Below are 19,118 nucleotides of genomic sequence, written 5' to 3'. Positions count from 1 at the left end.
AACAAGAGCTACCAATCTTATATTACTTCCTGTCCTTGCAGCTGACTGCTCTTATCCAGCCCGCTAAGGCTCTTGGCACTAAAGCTGCCTACTGCAGTCTGCCAGTGGGGCCTGGATATTCCAAGGGAAAAATGGAAACTGTATGTTTACTCTTAAAATCAAGTAGATGGGTCAAGCACAGTAGGTCAGGCCTATAATCCTAGCACTCTGGGAGGCCAAGGCAGAAGGACTGCTTGAGCTCAGGAGTTCTAGATCAGCCTGAGCAAGAGAGAAACCCCATCTCCACTAAAAATAGAAAAAAACTAGCTGGGCATGTAACAGGAAGCTATAGTCCCAGCCACTCAGGCATCTGAGGCAAGAGGATCCCTTGAGCCCTAGTATTCGAGGTTGCTGTGAGCTATGACACCATGGCACTCTACCCAGGGCAACAGAGTAAGACTCTGTCTCAAAACAAACAAACAAACAAAAAAAACCCCCCAAACCAAAAAGAAACCTGGGCGGCGCCTGTGGCTCAGTGGGTAGGGTACTCATACACCAAGGGTGGTGGGTTTGAACCTGGCCCCCGGCCAAACTGCAAAACAAACAAAAAAAATAGCCGGGCATTGTGGCAGGTGCCTGTAGTCCCAGCTACTCAGGAGGCTAAGGCAAGAGAATCGCCTAAGCCCAGGAGTTGGAGGTTGCTGTGAGCTGTGACGCCATGGCACTCTATAGAGGGCGATAAAGTGAGACTCTGTCTCTAAAAAAAAAAAAAAAAACTCAAGCAAACAATAAAAAACCCCAAATAGATGGTTGGAAGAAGGGGTGATGACGGAAATACCAGAGAAGGGAAAACACAGACAGCAAGGCCCCAGTTGACAGCCAGTGCTTACTTGGGCTGGGCGTGATGTTGATATCCAGGTCCCAGCTGAGATCCTGCTTTCATCTCCACAGCCACAGAACACTGAGAGGAAAGTGATTAGAACAGGAAAAGATCAGCTCCCCTCAGCAGTCTATGAACACAGTTGTTTACGTAGGCTCTGCCTAGATGAAATCCAACATTGCTTTTCTATAATTTATAATAGTTCAGCAAAGACACCTATGTTAAAACACCAGTCAGTTATCTGCAGTTTATTTCTAGCATCACATAAACTTTGTGAGCCACAAAGATCTTTAGAGGTCACTTTAGTTGAGGAAGAGGAGTTTTATTTTATTTTATTTTTTTTTGGAGGCAGAGTCTCACTTTGTTGCCCTAAGTAGAGTGCCGTGGCATCAAAACTCACAGCAACCTCAAACTCTTGGGCTCAAGTGAGTCTCTTGCCTCAGCCTCCCCAGTAGCTGGGACTACAGGCGCCCACCACAACGCCCGGCTATTTTTAGAGATGGGGTTTCGCTCTAGCTCAGGCTGGTCTCGAACCTGGGAGCTCAGGCGATCCACCCATCTCGGCCTCCCAGAGTGCTAGGATTACAGGCGTGAGCCACCGCGCCCGGCCAGGAAGAGGAGTTCGTGAGAGTTAGTGGCCAGGGCCAGAGTTGAACCTCTCAACCCCCATTTTCTCATGTTTTTCCATATGAGCCTCTTCTCAAGAGTAAACAGTTACAAGGTAATTCCTGGTGAGCTGTTTCTAAGAAGATTCCCATCAAGTTGACATGATTTCTCGTTGGAGTGATATTCTCTGACTTATTCTTGAGCCCTGTTCTTCTACATGAAAATGGGCTTCGAACTGAAGAGCAGACCTAAAGAAATACAAATACCTTTGCAGGTTTGCTAGAACAAGCCTACGTGCCGTGCTGGTAATGTGAGATAGTACCTCAGCATCTTCATCAAAGAACTTCAAAAAACGTAAATGGGGTTTAAGACATGAGATGCCTAATTTTTATTAAGCAGACAAATATTTAATTTTTCCCCTACCCTTGTTTCTACATCGGTCCACTCAGACTCTGTGCCATCTGGCTGGGCAGGTACTACTGTGGAAGATCTTCGTTTTCGACTACTGAAAAGGTGGAAACATGATGCAACAATTATTTTTGCATCTAAGAACAGGAAAAATATTAAAAATGGGGAAATACCATCTATACCCCTTTGGAGAATTAATGATAAATTCCATAGGATATTCTGTTCCTCAAGAACGAGCAGCTAAGAAAACAACCCTTTAAAGAGAGATGTCTTTGACAATCACTCACCCACTTGGTAATTCTTGTTTTAAAGTCTCAATATCAGTAAACTGAACAGATTGTCCGCCACCCCTTGTTTTAAAAACATCACCCTAAAACCAAGAGAAAAGGTTACTGTTATACTTTGATACATTCACATGATAAACACACATATCATATTTCAAACTGATCTCAAGATTCTACTATTTTATGGAAACTCCCACCCACAAAACCAGATGGTACTTGGGACTGCTGAGTCTGTACTATTGAAGTACATATTTGAGTACATATTTCTCAGAAAACAAAAGAAGTCCAACACAATGTAATCAGTAACATTCTTAACTGTGCGAAAAAAATAAGTCCTTTTTGTTTCACCCATAATTTAAAAATTAAAGCACCCTAAGGATCAAGAAATCTGCCAGAAATTTTTACATGTTCTATAGCACATTCTTTCTTCTCTGGGCATTCCCCCAATACTCAAAAAGCAGTGTAGTCTTAATTATAGCTACAATTATAATAACTATCCTCTAAATTAAATTTGAAATAAAGTTTTTTGTCTTTTACTTTCCTAATTATTCACTGACTAGATTATTAAAAGAAAATTCATCTACAGGTAGACAAATCTTCTAAGAAAAGAGTTTTAAGTAGCTCAACACGAACAATTTTGATAGACCAAATTTTAATGTTGGCTTTTTATCTTAACTAACAAGAGAATAAAGGTAGGAGTTCTTGTTTAGGTTTACTTTTTAAGTAGTGGTTAAAATTAAATATACAGTAAAGTACTTTATAGATTTGGAGTTTAATCCCCTTTTAGCAGATTTATACCTAAGCAGTCACTTTAATCTTCTGCTAACAAAAAGGTTACATCAAATACCCAATGATGTTCCAGTTGACACTGCCTGTCATCGAAGAAGTAGCAGGGCAAATGGTTTTTCATTTAGTTGATTTTTAAAATATTTGTTTCTCCTGTGTAAATTAGTTTTTACCTTAATTAGCTTAGTTTCAATCTCCCCATCGGAGGCTAGTTCCTGGTGGGTCAGCATGTACTTGTCACACTTAGCTAGTGCCTTTTCATTTGCAACAGATACTGTGATGGCATGAGGGACATGTGGCTGCATGACTGTTTCAGTTTGCACGTTAGAGGCAGGCTTATGATCTACCCATCTGTCTCCTGCAGAGCGTGATCGTCTGTGTCGGAGACGTATTGGTGGTACATTCTGATCAGGTTGAAAGAGGAATTGAGAAACAAGCATAACCCAGAATTAATTTAAGGGAATTATTAGAAGTGCAGCAGGTTTGGGTACATTACTTGATGACATATCAAAACAATCCTTTTCAAAGCTAAATATGTTACTCAAGTAATTTAAACATTCTCTTCATATTTAAAACAAAACTAACAAACATCTTTAACACTAATTTGTATATCGCATATTTTACCTTTGAACAAAGGATGAAAAGAAAAATCCTGGGGATGCTACTAGACTTTAGTGCTTAGGGAGTGATTTAGGGCAAATAATTCACTTTATATTCTTAATCAAAAAAATCAATTTTTATGTCTGTTATTATGAGGTCATCTATTAGGTCCACAACTCTGTTAAAAGCTTCTGTAAGAGAAGTAAGAGCTCTAAACATTTCCTAAGCCTCTAAACAAAAGAGAAAACATTCCTTATACAAAGACAGAGATCAAAAAATAACAAAAGCAGATGAAACTATATAATGTAAAATACCACAGAATATAAGAACTCAACCTATAATACGACAGGAAGAAATGTAAAATACTTCTGAGTATTTTCACTACACGTTTTTTTTTTTTGTTTTTTTGAGACAGTCTACAATGTCGCCCTTGTTAGAGTGCCGTGGCATCATAGCTCACAGCAACCTCAAACTCTTGGGCTTAAGCAATTCTCTTGCCTCACCTCCCAAGTAGCTGGGACTACAGGCGCCCGCCACAACGCCCAGCTGTTTTTTCATTGCAGCTGTTATTGTTGTTTAGCAGGCCCGGGCTGGGTTTGAACCCGTCAGCCTTGGTGTATGTGGCCAGCTCCCTAACCACTGAACTAGGGGCACCGAGCCCACTACAAGATTTTAAAATCTCAAAATAGAACTTCATGAAAAGTTCAAATACAATAATGGCTAATTTTTTTGCAAAATATTTATAAATGTTCCAAGAATCAAAGAATACAGTGTCATATCAGTCTCATTACACAATGAAAAAACTAGTTGCTTCCAGTCAAATGTCATGTAAATCTGGGAAAGTGAAATTTAGTAGCACAATTAGCCTAAGAAACAATATTTCATATACATGCCATCATTAATTATTTGAAGCAATGAGCTATCTTTGGGATTTTTGTGAACAACTATGTAAAACTGAAAGCAAATGAAAAATATCTGTCATAGGTCAAATCCTTCAAAGCTGGTCAAATGTAATGATTCCAATTTCAAAACGCACATCTGAGAAACTGAATCATTTTCCCTATATAGTGACACAGGCAATGCAATTTGCCACTATATATGTCGAGCCTCAAAACAAGCAGTAAACTTTCCATTTTTAAAATGGCTTAATTAGGCCAGGCACAGTGGCTCACGCCTATAATCCTTGCACTCTGGGAGGCCAAGGAAGAAGGACTGTTGGAGCTTAGGAGTTCAACACCAGCCTGACCAAGAGTGAGACCCACAACTACTAAAAATAGAAAAATTATCCAGGCATTGTGGTCAGTGTCTAAACTCCCAGTTACTTGGGAGACTAAGACAGAGGAGGATCACTTGAGCCCAGGAGTTTGAGGTTGCTGTGGGATAAGGTCATGGCATTCTGGCCCAGCAAGAGAGACTGTCATTAACAACAACAAAAAAGATTTAATTAATGTTGAAAAAGAAAAGTCTGGTCTTTATCACATACTGTTTAGCAAACATAAGAGTTTTCTTCAACACATTTAGCAGTAAACACATGATAAAACAAGATTCAGAAAGATGAGTCTATATAATCTATTATTTATGAAATATTTATAGTTTTTCCTAACTCAAGGATCAGTCCACCTGATGTAATTTTTGACCAACAAACATAGATGCACAGATACTAACCTTACAGTAAATTTTCTGCTGCACTTCTAAAGAGATTTTGATTTCTAGTGAGTTGAAAAAAAGTATCTCTAGTAAATCCTCTTAAGTATCTTATAGCCAAATTAGACATCACATTACTGTTGCAAGGCACAAGCAGGCCTTGAATGGTTTCCAATTTATAAACATTCATGAAATAAGGTGATTGACTAGAGTTGATCAGAAAGACCATTCACCATAATTTGATCTCTAAAAGGGCTTAAGGCAAAAATCTATAAAGTAAAGAATGTAAGAGAGTTTAGAATCATCTGTTGCCTTGGTAAATTTGGAATTCATCACCATCTTTTAGTAATCAGGAATTTGGGCCACCTAAATTTATACTCTAAATTAGAAAATCTAAAGCAAATATTTACTATAAGATTAATTATTTAAAACTAAAATTCTAAAAGAGCTATGTTAATATTTTACTAAGTATAAAAATCACAATGTTAACTTGATCCATTTATTCAAATTCAAAGGAAACTTTACCTTAACCCTTAAGAGAAAAATATGAAAGTGAATTTAAATATCCTTAAATGAGGTAAAGACTTTGTAAATTGAGGTAAAACCTCAAGATTAAAAATCTTTAGTAGTTTCGAAATAAATTGCCTGGATTCTTCAAAAGTCAATATCATAAAATTTAAAAATGAGTGTTGGCTGGAAGACTATTTTACAATTAAAAGAGGTTAAAGAGACATAATTACCACATGCAATGCATATACTTTGACAGTATCACTGATTGCAAAAGGAAAAGCCATGAGTGGGACAACTGACTATGGTCCCAATGGAGGATATTTATTCGATTAATGTTAACTTTCTTAGGTCTGAGAAAGATTGTAGTTATGTAGGACATTGTCCTCATTCTTAGGAATGAAATGTCAGGAAGTCTATGACTTACTTTCAAAGGCCTGTGGGGGGGAATATTTATATATGGTAATAATTGGTAGATGTAGGTAAAGGGGAAAGATATTATTATATCATTCTTTCATCTCTTCTCTTTAGGGTATGAAATTTTTTTAAATAATAGTTTAAGAAAATTTTAAAAGCTGGGGTTCAAAAGCAGCAGCAAAAAAACTTGGGGAAGAGAAACCAGAAGAAAGAAAAAGGAAAGTGAGCTCTAAGACACCAAGGTTCACCAATTTTGTGTGAAGCTCAGTTGCTTATGCTTAGAAAGCATAGATTACTCTGGGATATATCAAATTGACTTGTGTTCATTGAACACACAAGCATTGCTTGTTTCGCCAGATGTGCTTAGGCTTTTTCAGATGAAGAACTAGGCCTCAATTTCAAAATGAGTCCATCTTTCAAATTAACTTACAAAAACATCAGACCTTATTTATTTATATACATATATTGGAGTCCACCTATCTTTCCATTGAAATTTCAGAACCAAGTTACAAAACACAAAGAAGATAGTATCTATCGCTATAATACTTTAAAACAATACTGGCACCAACCCTGCAGCAATGATCCTCTTCTAGTTCTATCTCATTTCTGAATGTAGGAACCACTTCCCTGCCTTCAGTCAAGTACATCCCTCGCCTTCTGTCTGACACGATACAAGTTTTACTTTGTTCTGGCTCCTGCTGCCTACGCCTTGCAATAGATGTGACATTGAGAGGTGTGTTGTACGAAGGAATTTTCTGCTCCCATTCCGAAATACAGGAAGCTACAGAAATGCTGCTGCAAGAGTTAGAGCGCCTATGTAGCTGTGGCTGGCTCATGAGTTGCTGGCCGTTGGAAATCTGAGCAATATAGTTACTAGAAAGCTAGAAAAATTGGAGAGAAATTAATGAGCAAGACTGAAAAACTGAGAGAAACAATTCATTAATTTTCTATAATTTTAGCACACGAAGATTTAGCATTATAATTATTTATACAAAGTTACTAAAGTTTTTATGCTAAATTTGTGTTTATACTAAATTTAAAAATATTCTTGAATAGAAATTTCAGAAATATAATAGCTAATATAAAACAAAAAGCTAATTATCATAGAAACAGTCATTTAATCTGAACAAATTTTTTCCAGTATGACGTTAATGCACAACCACAAATAACTTACAGGCACTGGTGGTGGAGAAACAGATCTTTGAGTAACTTTTTCTCGATCCCGCTCCCGAGAGGGTCTCTCTGGCTTTTCAGTTTGGGGTTCAGTAACAATAGCCTTCAGTTGTTTCAGTTTTTCATCTTTGACCCACAGTTTATTCTGCATCTCCAGCTGTTTGGCTGCCACTCTCCGCTCCTACAGATTATCAATGGCAATTTATAGTATAACTCAGTCATTGCAAGAAGTACACCAGATTACCCAACCACCTTATTTCCTAAAAATGAGTTCTCTAATTCTTCCTGCGAGTTAACAAACACCACCAAAACTATAACATGGACACAGTAATTTATAATAAAATATTTAACCTAACCTACAACATGAAATAAATAAATCATCCATTACAAGAATACTCACACACTCTTTCTCCCACTTCATTGTTGTTTCTGTTACCATGCCTTGCAACCTGGCTTCTAATCTGCGTTTGTCAGAGAATTGTCGCTGAAGTTTCTGATTCTGAGTTTCAAGTTCCTGCTGTAGAATGCGTTTATCTTCTTCATAGATGGTAGTTGTTTTCTCTAAAATCTCAATCTGGGAAGGTAGACCATTATGCTTATCATTTGTATGTAAATATTTCATGCAGCTACAAAATTAATCTTTCAAATTGCTTACAAAGCTTATTTGTGTAAAGAAAGTCTTGGAGAAAGCACATTTTTCCTCTAAAATAGCATCTGAATTCCCACTTCCATTCCCAGAAATAGAAACTTATTAAACAAGTTCCTCACCCAAGGACAAAGTTATCACTTAACTTTTTAGGCTATATTCAAAATTAAAGAAAACAGTATTGGTCGATATTACCTCCTCTTTAGAATGAAGGTACACCCACCAAACCTCGTCTAAGAGAAAAATACCTATTATACAATGCCGCAGCACTCTCCAACAAAACAGCATTTCCCTCCACCTCAAAGGAAGAGATTAGTCCTAAGCTGTTACTGTTTACAATTTATAAACCAAATGCAGGTCTAATTACGATTTACTGTGTATCTATTTTTTTTTTTTTTTTTTTTGGCCGGGGCTGGGTTTGAACCCACCACCTCCGGCATATGGGACCGGCGCCCTACTCCTTGAGCCACAGGCGCCACCCTACTGTGTATCTATTATGTCTAAGGCACTATGCTGGCACTTTTACACCATTTCATTCAATCATTTCTTTCATGTGATGAAGAAATGCACAATGAGGAAACATTTCTAATAAATCAAAAACAAGCTATAATTAAAACTAAACTCTAGCAAGTCTTTAGAAAGCTCCTTTGTTTGAGCCAGAGAACATTCATTCAACCACTAAACTCTCATAAAAGTAAAGATTATCCTTTTTAAGTTTTTCGCCCACATTCCCTCTTTTTCGCCCACATAATTTAGTAACTAACCAAGTGAGAACTCATAATAAGCAGTGGTCACAGACCCACGGAGCAGAATAGTCCGTCAGAGAGCTGGGCTGAATGGCCAGCACATGTTTCCATTATAATAATGCCAAAACAAACCTTATATTCTAAAGTTTTATTTTTCTTTTCCAGGCGTTCTATTTCCAATTTCTGTCCTGAGATCACCTTTTCTTTTTCATTTAGTTTTCCTTGAATGTAGTTTTCTTTATTTAAGACAGCACTGTCAAATCCTTGTAATAAACTTTTAAAAGTATTAGCTGAAACAAAAGCATGCAAGTCATATTTTACTCCATTTCCAAAATAACCAATGAAATCAACTTCTATTTACCAGGTAATAGATAAAATGTAGCTACTCAAAAAAGTAATAATAATTTTTTTGGAGAATAAATAAAATGTAGCTATCTGGCAAATCTCTGTGAGAATCAGTCTATAGTGAGAAAACAAGTATGGAGGGAAACCAGAAATTTGACTCTCAAATCTATGAGATATTGACAGAAACTTTATATTTAATACTGAAAGACACTCAAGTCTTACATTTTACACTGTAGCTTTCTCTTACCCACTCTTACAGGTAAATTTCAGATCAACAAATGCAATAACATAAATTAATACTAGATTTGGGATTAGTTAGACCTGAATTGAAATCCCTGGTATACCGCTTATTAGTTATAACATTAGCAAGTTAATTTTTCTAAGCAAACTTCATTTTAATATGGAAACTTAAATAGCACTTTATCTCACAACTTTATAGTGAAGACTAAAATGCATTAACAATAAAAATAAGATACATTCACTAAGATACATTCACTTACTGTGTACAAGGCTGTTCACTGTTCTACAGGATTTTCATACATTATCTCATTTATCTTCATTAACAATCTCTGAAGTATTATAGAAGCAATTACAATACCCATTTTGTAGACAGGGAAACTAAGAAATATTCCTTTGTGTTCATCACCATCAGTAAAGGGAAAAAAGGAAGGAGGGAACACATACTCACTTTTTTCTTTTGTTTGACTTTCTTAGAATATAAAAAGACCTGTGAGTAAATTTCTTTGTCATTCTAATTAAACCTTGAATACTTCAAAGTATAGAGACAAGATAACTCTTCCTTAAAGGTCCATTCTACCATGGAACTCAAATTCATTACAAATACTCTTTAATTTCAGAAGCTAAAATGGTTGCAAACAGTTTTGCCATTACCTTGCTTGTTAAACTCATCAATCATAATTTGTCGGAGACGAACACGTTTTTCTAAGGCTTCAATCAACTTTGGAAGTGTCTGATCATCATTGATATCCAAAATTTCACATGATGGCAAAGGTGGAAAACTCTGTAAAACTATGTCGGTAACCAATGGTTCTATATTGAAATAAAAAATTATAAAAAGTTACACAGGAGAGAAAGAGCTTATTTAAACATGTTTAACAATGTTATTAGATTCCCCAGTCAAATTAACCATGGAATTTCTTTCTTTCTTTCTTTTTTTTTTGAGACAGAGTCTCACTATGTCACCCTCAGTAGAGTGCTGCGATGTCACAGTTGACAGCAACCTCAAACTCTTGGGCTTAAGCGATTCTCTTGTCTCACCCTCCCAAGTAAGCTGGGACTACAGGCGCCTGCCACAATGTCCAGGTATTTTTTGGTTACAGCTGTCATTGTTGTTTAGCTGGCCCTGGGCTGGGTTTGAACTTGGCAGCTTTGGTGTATGTGGCTGGCGCCCTACCCACTGAGCCACCCAGGAATTTCTTGAGTTGACATAATTTTACTTCCCTAAAAATGAGTTATAGTACATAACAAAAGAAATCTCACTTATATTTTAGTTCAAATATTTTTGACCTTGGCTCTTGAAGAGAAGGTATATAAACAGTTGTATTATATAAACAGATTTTTCCAAAAAATAAAAAATAAAATAAAAGACACATAGACCAGTAGGCAAATAATGTAACACCAACTCATACCATCTCCAACTGGGCCACGAGCCTGGTTTCTGTATCGCCTCCCAGGTGTTAAGCCACATATTGCCTTGTCTACTGGTCTTGCTACTTCAACTTCTTGGGTCACTTCTGCAAATCTCATGACTTGCTAAAATACAAAACAAATGTTTTTTTGTTTTTTTTTTTTTAATATGGATATCTAAGTCCTTCAGAAATTACTAAATGAAGCAACAATAGATTAGCTATTAGTCTACTTCTGTATCCAATGGTTCTATATAATTTATACAATGTTCAAAATGGCATCCTTTGAATCCAAACAGTCATTTTCCCTATAGAAACTCAAGATTTTTTAACAGTGTGATGAAAATATGTCAAATGGTCTATAAAACCAGTGTATGGTGCCCCATGATCTCATTAATGTACACGGCTATGATTTAATAATAATTAAAAAAAAGAAACTCAAGATTTTATAAGATAAATGAACAAACATTACCAAGCTTTCTTCGTAGTCTTCAGCCTTTGGATTTACACACACGATCATACGCACTTTTCCTTCCCCATCAAAGTAGTTCTTGAACAGATGGGTTAACTTTGAATCTCGATAGGGAACCATCTACAAATACATTCAAATCAAAATAAATGCATAAAGCAAACATTTACACAAATAAAACTTTATAAAAAAGACTGAAGAAGGCTGTTTACCTTGTTAGTTCCACACATTTGGTTCTCTCTCAGGACATCCATACAAGTTCTTAGTGTCATTAGTGACTGATTAATGTTACCTGACAGAAAAATACACAGAGAAAATATGTGAATCATACATTAATAGTAGCTAAAGTGTGTTCTGTTTGCCTATTAACATCTCAACTTTGTCTAACTATTGATGAAATTATAACATATTTTCATGGTTCAATTTAATCTTGCTCCAGGCTTTCTTTTAATAGCAGTATTTCTGGAGAAGTTCAATAACCATGCTTGAAAGATCAAAAAGGTTTTACAAAGAATGCAACAATAAACTTAATAATTCATAAGGTTTAAGGCGGTGCCTGTGGTTCAGTGAGTAGGGCACCGGCCCCATATACGGAGGCTGGTGGGTTCAAACATGGCCCCAGCCAAACTGCAACAAAAAATAGCCGGGCCACAGTTATGATTTAATAAAAACAAACAAACAAAAAAAAAAACAAACAGCCGGGCATTGTGGTGGGCACCTGTGGTCCCAGCTACTCCAGAGGCTGAGGCAAGAGAATTGCCTAAGCCTAGGAGTTGGAGGTTGCTGTGAGCTGTGTGACGCCACGGCACTCTACCGAGGGCGATAAAAAGAGACTCTGTCTCTACCCAAAAAAAAAATTCATAAGGTTTCTTCCAAATTCTACAAAAGAGTATCTTAGATACAACTGTTTAATATCCTCATATTAAAATATTTTCTCTAAAACATGGCCATTTCAGGCTATAGTTGGCTCCATTAAGAGTCTGAAATCTCCCCTGTACCCAGAGGGGCTCCTACTGTTTCTAACAATCAAGTGTCTTAGGAACCAAATAACTGTCCCCTGTACGTCTCAACAAGAATGTATTAGGCAGCTTACTTATTGAATTTCTGAGCCAAGGTAAGTCTGACACTAATCAAGTCTTTAAGAATGCAGATCTCACCTGAAGACCCCAGAAGTACATAAGAATGTGTTAATTTTGGAACCTTGATTGAGGTCAGTTAACTCCATCATGGCTTCATCCTTGGCCACCCAAAGATACACCTCCCAAAATATAGAACTCATCAGTACCTCCATAATATTCCATGATTCATGACTTTTCTTCCTTGACCCAAACTCTTTATGTTCCTACTTTTCCCCCTGTGCTCTGAAGAACTCATAGTCCTATTAATAGATTTCCCTACATTGTCAAACTGCTTACAGAATGATCCATTCATCTTTTTCCCTAATAGCTATGGGTTCTTAACCTAGAGGAGGTCTATGTTGTCCAGGGTTACATTTCAGGGAGTCTGCATACTTCAATGGGATATAAATGACATGTTTACCTTTACTGGCTTCTAACTCTAATAGAGCAGTTCCTTTAATTATGAACATAAGGCCAAAAAACTGTAGTATTAGTAATACCTGTGACTTTTATCAATACAAATAACAGGTATTTTTATGGCACCTTACAGTTTATTGCTGATCAAAGTTTTTATGTCCATCATTACTTGGCACTTAGTTATTATTAGACTTATTGCTGGGATTTTAAGGTGTTAATAAATAAGTACATAAGTGACAAATTTAAGAATACTTTTATAAACACATTTCAATATAATGGCCTTCCTTTGTATTCCTCTATATTTACATTTAGAAAAATCAGGGCAGCGCCTGTGGCTCAAGGTGTAGGGCGCCGGTCACATATGCCGGAGGTGGTGGGTTCAAACCCAGACCCGGCCAAAAACCACAAAAAAAAAAAAGAAAAATCAAACTGAGCAGAGTTCACATGCTCCACCCTACATACATCAATGGTACAAAGCTTTGCACCCTAATCCTTGCTCTCCCACTAGCTCTGTCCCCCCCACACCTCCTGCAGCCTTTTAGTGTAAAATCTGCTTGTTTCTCATAAGGGTAGGTAGCACAGGAAGGCCAGCAACATTTTCCTATTTCTTTCTCTTTTCTTTTTTTTTTTTTTTTTTTGTAGAGACAGAGTCTCACTTTATGGCCCTCGGTAGAGTGCCGTGGCCTCACTCAGCTCACAGCAACCTCCAACTCCTGGGCCCAAGCGATTCTCTTGCCTCAGCCTCCCAAGCAGCTGGGACTACAGGCGCCTGCCACAACGCCCGGCTATTTTTGGTTGCAGTTTTGGCCGGGGCCGGGTTTGAACCCGCCACCCTCGGTATATGGGGCCGGCGCCCTAACGACTGAGCCACAGGCGCCGCCCCATTTTCCTATTTCTTTAATACTACTCTCAAATGTTCCTTCTATATGCCAGCCCCTAGGTCATTCTGGTATCCATGAGGACAATTACTCTCTCATGTTGTCAAGATGACACTAATGTCCTCAACTCCAGTAAATCTTTCTGTCTCTACTGTAGCCATACAACCATGTCTAAACCCCAAACCTTCTCCCCCAGAAGTACACCACCTCTGAAACCCTGGCACCTATCATCTGCCTCAACTACAATCCATTTTGCTTCTTCCTCACTCCTAACTTTTGTCATACATGTTCCTCACATATATTAACCAAATTTTCCTGCCTCTTCTGGGATCTTGCTCCACCAATAATCATTACTTTCATATTTATTAATACTCAGTAAGAGCCACTGGGGATGTAATGATAGCACAGACAAAGCCCATTCTCAGAAGACTCAAGCCATTCAAACAAGTAGCAAGTCTTTTGGACCGGGGTTAGAGACAGGTCTACTAGACCTCATTTTGTACTACTGGATTTAAACTTTTTCACCTCTTTTGCTCATAAATAAACTCAAGTCTTTACCATCATCTAATATACATATATAATGTGGATGTATGTATCCCTCAAGTCCCTTTAAGCTACCACCCTCTCTCTCCTCCCTGAACTCTTTAAATTAATAATCTCAATTGTCATTAAGGCTATTCCCTTGGCTTATTCCCCTCTATTCTCCATGAATAATTTTATTTCTCCCATTGCTTCATTCATGTCTCTATTGGCAAAACCTAATCCTAGAAACCTTAAGTCAAATCTCCCTCATTCCAAATCCACGTACCTCTGCATTTAATTATAGATACTTCCACTTGTATAAAATGAACAAAATCAAACACAAAACTCATTAGCTTCCCACACTGGTTCTTCAAACTGCTCCCTATTCTCCACATCCTGGTATGCCTACTTCCTAACCAGCTCTCAGTTTTGTCTGACTTTTACCTCCAGGTCACAGGATTGCTTATCTGAACTGCTTGTCAAAGGGCCCTAACTGTTCTTTCATCTCTCTAGGCTTGCCCCTGATAAATTAATTCTCTATACTGGCAAAATATTCTTTCTCAAAGACTAACCCTTCTTTGACTTTAAGGGGAAGTCTGTATAACATAGCATTATAAAAAGATCCACGTTTTGAGAGTCCAACCAACCTGGGTTTCAACCTAGGCTCTAGCCATGGGAAAATTACTTATCTCCCTCTCAGCCTATTTCTTCATCTGAAAAACGGGTATGATACAATCCTAAAAAGTCAGAACCCCAAATCAAGCCCACGCCTAATAGATACTATGATACACACCAAATCCTAAATAATTGGGAGCCACCATTATTCCTTCGAGATAAAATTCAAACTTCATGACCCTGCCTAACTTTCCTGCTTCAGTGCTCACAGTTCACCAACCCACACCCCCCACTTCAGTTATGTTGAGTCTGCCATATTCTGAGGATCTGGTCTGTTCAGAAGCAGCTGTTTCCTCTGGCAGGGATGTTGCCTTTAATCCTATCCTTCTACATATAGCTCACTCCTACTCAATTTATATGTCACCCCTCCCCACCCCCGGACTGGATTAGAAAGCCCTATCCTGCACTCCCACAGAACTTTGAGCTCACTTCCACACTTCTCTACTCAAATCATGTAGTTATCTACTAATCTCTTGTACTAAGCAGGGCTCTCTCTGGCAGGGCTTCACCTTTATACCTGTGTTTAATTCCTGGCACACAGTAGTAGGTACTTAGTAAATGGTTATTAACATAACATAAAACATCATGGCTATAACAAATGAAAGGTTAAAACACACACCCACACACTCACATGTAGATTTCCCTTCAACTGGCTTTTGAGTTCAGATATTTCCCATCTCTAAAAGCTGATTTTTGTAACTATGAATGTTGCTAAATGTTAAATAATTCAATTTATAAGGACCCAATAATGACCTACAATACTAACAAGAGAATTCTAACTTACTTAATATTGGCGGGAGGATTACTTGAGGCCAGGAGTTTAAGAAAGCTGTGTCTTGTAACAGATTTATACCAAACTAGCCTAAGTAAAGAAACAGCACTGACCATTAATTTAGCCTCTAAATTAACTAACTGAAGACAAGTATGCTTAAACTACCCATCAAGAAGTAGATAATAAACTGGGAATGCAAGTTTCTGAAAGCTGTAACAAGAAGTACTATGCTTTTCTCACCAGCTTCACGTAATCTGTTCCCTTCTGCTCTGGTCCTGTTAGTTCTTTCACTTCCAGCAAGATCTACCAAGGACAACTGGCTTATAGTGATTTGTTCTTTTTCCTGAAGAGAAGATCACAAGCCAATAATCCAAAATGAGTTATAAATAAAGTCAAAGAAATGAGTTATTAAGTCATTTTTTATTTTTTTTGCAGTTTTTGGCAGGGGCCGGGTTTGAACCCTCCACCTGCCAGGTCCTACTCCTTTGAGCCACAGGCGCCGCCCAGAGTTATTAAGTCTTAATGAATATATTTACATAATGTAAAATGCATAGGAGGGCCAAAGGATACACACTTTAGGACAACATTTGTTATGTGTAATAAACATATTCATCAAAACAAACCAAAAAAAAACAAAAAACAAAAAAACAAAATACACATATATATATTCACATTAGCTATATTACTTGTTTATTATCTAGTCTTCCTTTTACATCAGAAAGAGTCCCTGCTCTTAGGGATTCCATTTTATCTCCAGTAGGCAGCATAGTGCCTAGCATGCAATAGAAATTCAACAAATATTTGCTGAATAAAGAGAGTATAGGTGCAGTGCCTCAGGCCTATAATCCCAGCACTGTGGGAGCCTGAGGTGGGAGGATGGCTTAAGGTCAGAAGTTTAATACCAGCCTAACAAAGAGTAAGACCCCATCTCTACTTAAAAAAAAAAAAAGAAAAAGAAAGAAATTAGCCAAGCATTGAAGCACGAGTCTGTAGTCCCAGCTACTTGGGAGGCTAGGCAGAAGGATCACTTGAGCCCAGGAGTTTCAGGTTGCAGTAAGCTACGATGACCCTGCTGCACTTTAGCCTGGGCAACCGTGAGACCCTGTTATAAAAAAAAAAAAAAAAACCCCTACAGGGCAGCGCCTGTGGCTCAGTCCGTAAGGCGCCGGCCCCATATACCGAGGGTGGAGGGTTCAAACCCGGCCCCGGCCAAACTGCAACCAAAAAATAGCCGGGCGTTGTGGCGGGCGCCTGTAGTCCCAGCTGCTTGGGAGGCTGAGGCAGGAGAATCGCTTGAGCCCAGGAGTTGGAGGTTGCTGTGAGCTGTGTGAGGCCACGGCACTCTACCAAGGGCCATAAAGTGAGACTCTGTCTCTACAAAAAAAAAAAAAAAAAAAAAACCTACAGATGAAAGTCTAGACTAAACATGGCTATCCTAAATTTTAAGATTTTTTATAATCAGGCTTGGCACCTGTAGGTCAGTGGTTAGGGTGTCGGCCACCCAGGCCTGCTAAACAATGACAACGCAACAAAAAAATAGTTGGGTGTTGTGGCAGGCTTTTGTAGTCCCAGCTACTTGGGAGGCTAAGGCAAGAGAATCGCTTAAGCCCAAGAGTTAGTGGTTGCTGTGAGCTGTGAAGCCACAGTACTCTACTGAGGGTGACATAGTGAGACTCTGTCTCAAAAAAAAAAAAAAAATCTCTACAATCAGATACTTTTTAATCTTATGATAATTATAATACTGTAAATTTTTTAAAAAGAAAAGTCAAGAGGTACCTAACTGATATTATAACACCTGAAGTGACTGAAAAGAAATCAAGTGTATATGGAAGACTAAGGAAAGCTATTTTCTAGCTAATATTTGTCGAGTGCTAACTCCAGGCCAAGCACTGAACTAAAGAACTTTAGTGCACTACCTCCTTTAGTTCTCATAACCTTTAAGGAGGTTCTGTAATAATTAAGTCATATGGTTAATAAATATAGGAATCATAATTCAAATCCTGGTGGTCTTTAATATAACCTATCTCTTGCAACTTATAAATCTCCACAATGCCACAATTTTGTAACACAATTTGAATACAATTATACTTTAATATCTTAATTTATTAAATTATATATAAAATTATGTATGTGTTATGCTTGGGCATGAATGCTGTTACTAAGTGACATAAGCCTTGCAGGGGTCCTCAAACTGCAGCCTGTGGGCCACATGAGGCGGTGTGATTGTATTTGTTCCCGTTTTGTTTTTTTACTTCAAAATAAGATATGTGCAGTGTGCATAGGAATTTGTTCATAGTTTTTTTTTTTAAACTATACTCCAGCCCTCCAACGGTCTGAGGGACAGTGAACTGGCCTCATGTTTAAAAAGTTTGAGGACCCCTGCTTATAGCATGGTAGGCTCAGCAGTAAATAGTGATCAGCAGGGAGCCCTACTGCCCTGGTAGGTACAGACCACATCCTGAACTAAGAAAGTGAATTGCCAACATTTTAAAACCATTAACTGAACTTCTACATACAAAATGAAGCATCAGAGAGAAAACAATAAATCACATGTTCTTATTTATCTCCTCTATGATGAGATTTTTAAATATTTGTAAACCTGTTTCTTTTTTTTTTTTCGTAGAGACAGAGTCTCTCTTTATGGCCCTCAATAGAGTGCTGTGGCTTCACACAGCTCACAGCAACCTCCAACTCCTGGGCTTAAGCGATTCTTTTGCCTCAGCCTCCCGAGTAGCTGGGACTACAGGCGCCTGCCACAACGCTCGGCTATTTTTTGGTTGCCGTTTGGCCGGGGCCGGTTTTGAACCCGCCACCCTTGGTATATGGGGCCGGCACCCTACCGACTGAGCCACAGGCACGGTCCTTGTAAACCTTTTTCATAGCAAAACTCTAGGTTCTTAGAGTCAATAGCCAGCTTCCCAAAAGTGTACTATCTAATGGAAGAAAAACAAAAATTTAAATGTCATCACCCTTAGTATCCACAAGGGACTAGTTGCAAGACATCCTGCAGATACCAAAATCTCTGATATAAAATGGTATGGTATTTGCACATCCTCCATATACTTTAAATCATTTATAGATTACTTATAATACCTAATATAATGTAAATGCTATGTAAAGAGTTGTTATAGAATATTACTTAGGGAATGATAACAAGAAAAATATCTGTACATGTTTGTTACAGACGTAATTTTTTTAAGAATATTTCTTATCCCAGTTGGTTGACTCCATGAATATGGAACCCCCAGATATAGAGAACTGACTGTACATTAATTCTAGAGAAATCTTCACGGCAATAAAATCTCCCTAATTTAACTCTATTTCCAAAAATTTATGAATTAGAATAAAAAAAATACACTACAACTTTACCTGTAAGACATTGTCTCCATCTGCATCTAAGGGAGCCTGAACTAATTTAATGTTGAACACACTATGGGAACGGCTGGACTCACGATTCAAATGGGTATTAGCAATACGTCTCTTTTTCTGTCCTGTGACAACAGAGAAATCATGGATCAAATCTGAACTCAATCATTTCATTATACATGCTAATAAATCAAAACAGTCTGCTGTCAGAGTATCAACTCATTAGGGTTATAT

At 37.8% G+C, this 19,118-nt stretch overlaps 1 protein-coding gene across 3 annotated transcripts in view; it reads right to left on the bottom strand.

The window, feature by feature from the left end:
* KIF23 (kinesin family member 23) overlaps positions 1 to 19,118 on the bottom strand; it is a 38,668-nt gene that overhangs the window by 1,391 nt on the left and 18,159 nt on the right. For 2 of the 3 annotated variants that reach the window (XM_053595656.1, XM_053595657.1), the window contains 14 exons: positions 18,888 to 19,009; positions 15,759 to 15,861; positions 11,349 to 11,428; positions 11,140 to 11,259; positions 10,671 to 10,794; positions 9,913 to 10,071; positions 8,809 to 8,966; positions 7,685 to 7,858; positions 7,286 to 7,465; positions 6,681 to 6,992; positions 3,117 to 3,347; positions 2,161 to 2,243; positions 1,889 to 1,970; positions 870 to 940 (listed from right to left, as the gene is read on the bottom strand). In XM_053595656.1, coding sequence (XP_053451631.1) covers positions 870 to 940; positions 1,889 to 1,970; positions 2,161 to 2,243; positions 3,117 to 3,347; positions 6,681 to 6,992; positions 7,286 to 7,465; positions 7,685 to 7,858; positions 8,809 to 8,966; positions 9,913 to 10,071; positions 10,671 to 10,794; positions 11,140 to 11,259; positions 11,349 to 11,428; positions 15,759 to 15,861; positions 18,888 to 19,009 — 1,999 coding nt within the window. The remainder of the gene's footprint in view (positions 1 to 869; positions 941 to 1,888; positions 1,971 to 2,160; positions 2,244 to 3,116; positions 3,348 to 6,680; positions 6,993 to 7,285; positions 7,466 to 7,684; positions 7,859 to 8,808; positions 8,967 to 9,912; positions 10,072 to 10,670; positions 10,795 to 11,139; positions 11,260 to 11,348; positions 11,429 to 15,758; positions 15,862 to 18,887; positions 19,010 to 19,118) is intronic. The other variant, XM_053595658.1, reaches the window with a different exon arrangement.

The sequence above is a fragment of the Nycticebus coucang genome, chromosome 6, assembly GCF_027406575.1.
Source record: "Nycticebus coucang isolate mNycCou1 chromosome 6, mNycCou1.pri, whole genome shotgun sequence".
Taxonomy (NCBI): Eukaryota; Metazoa; Chordata; class Mammalia; order Primates; family Lorisidae; genus Nycticebus; species Nycticebus coucang.
Note: the sequence above shows the minus strand (reverse complement) of the source record. Positions and strands in the feature narration are given on the sequence as shown.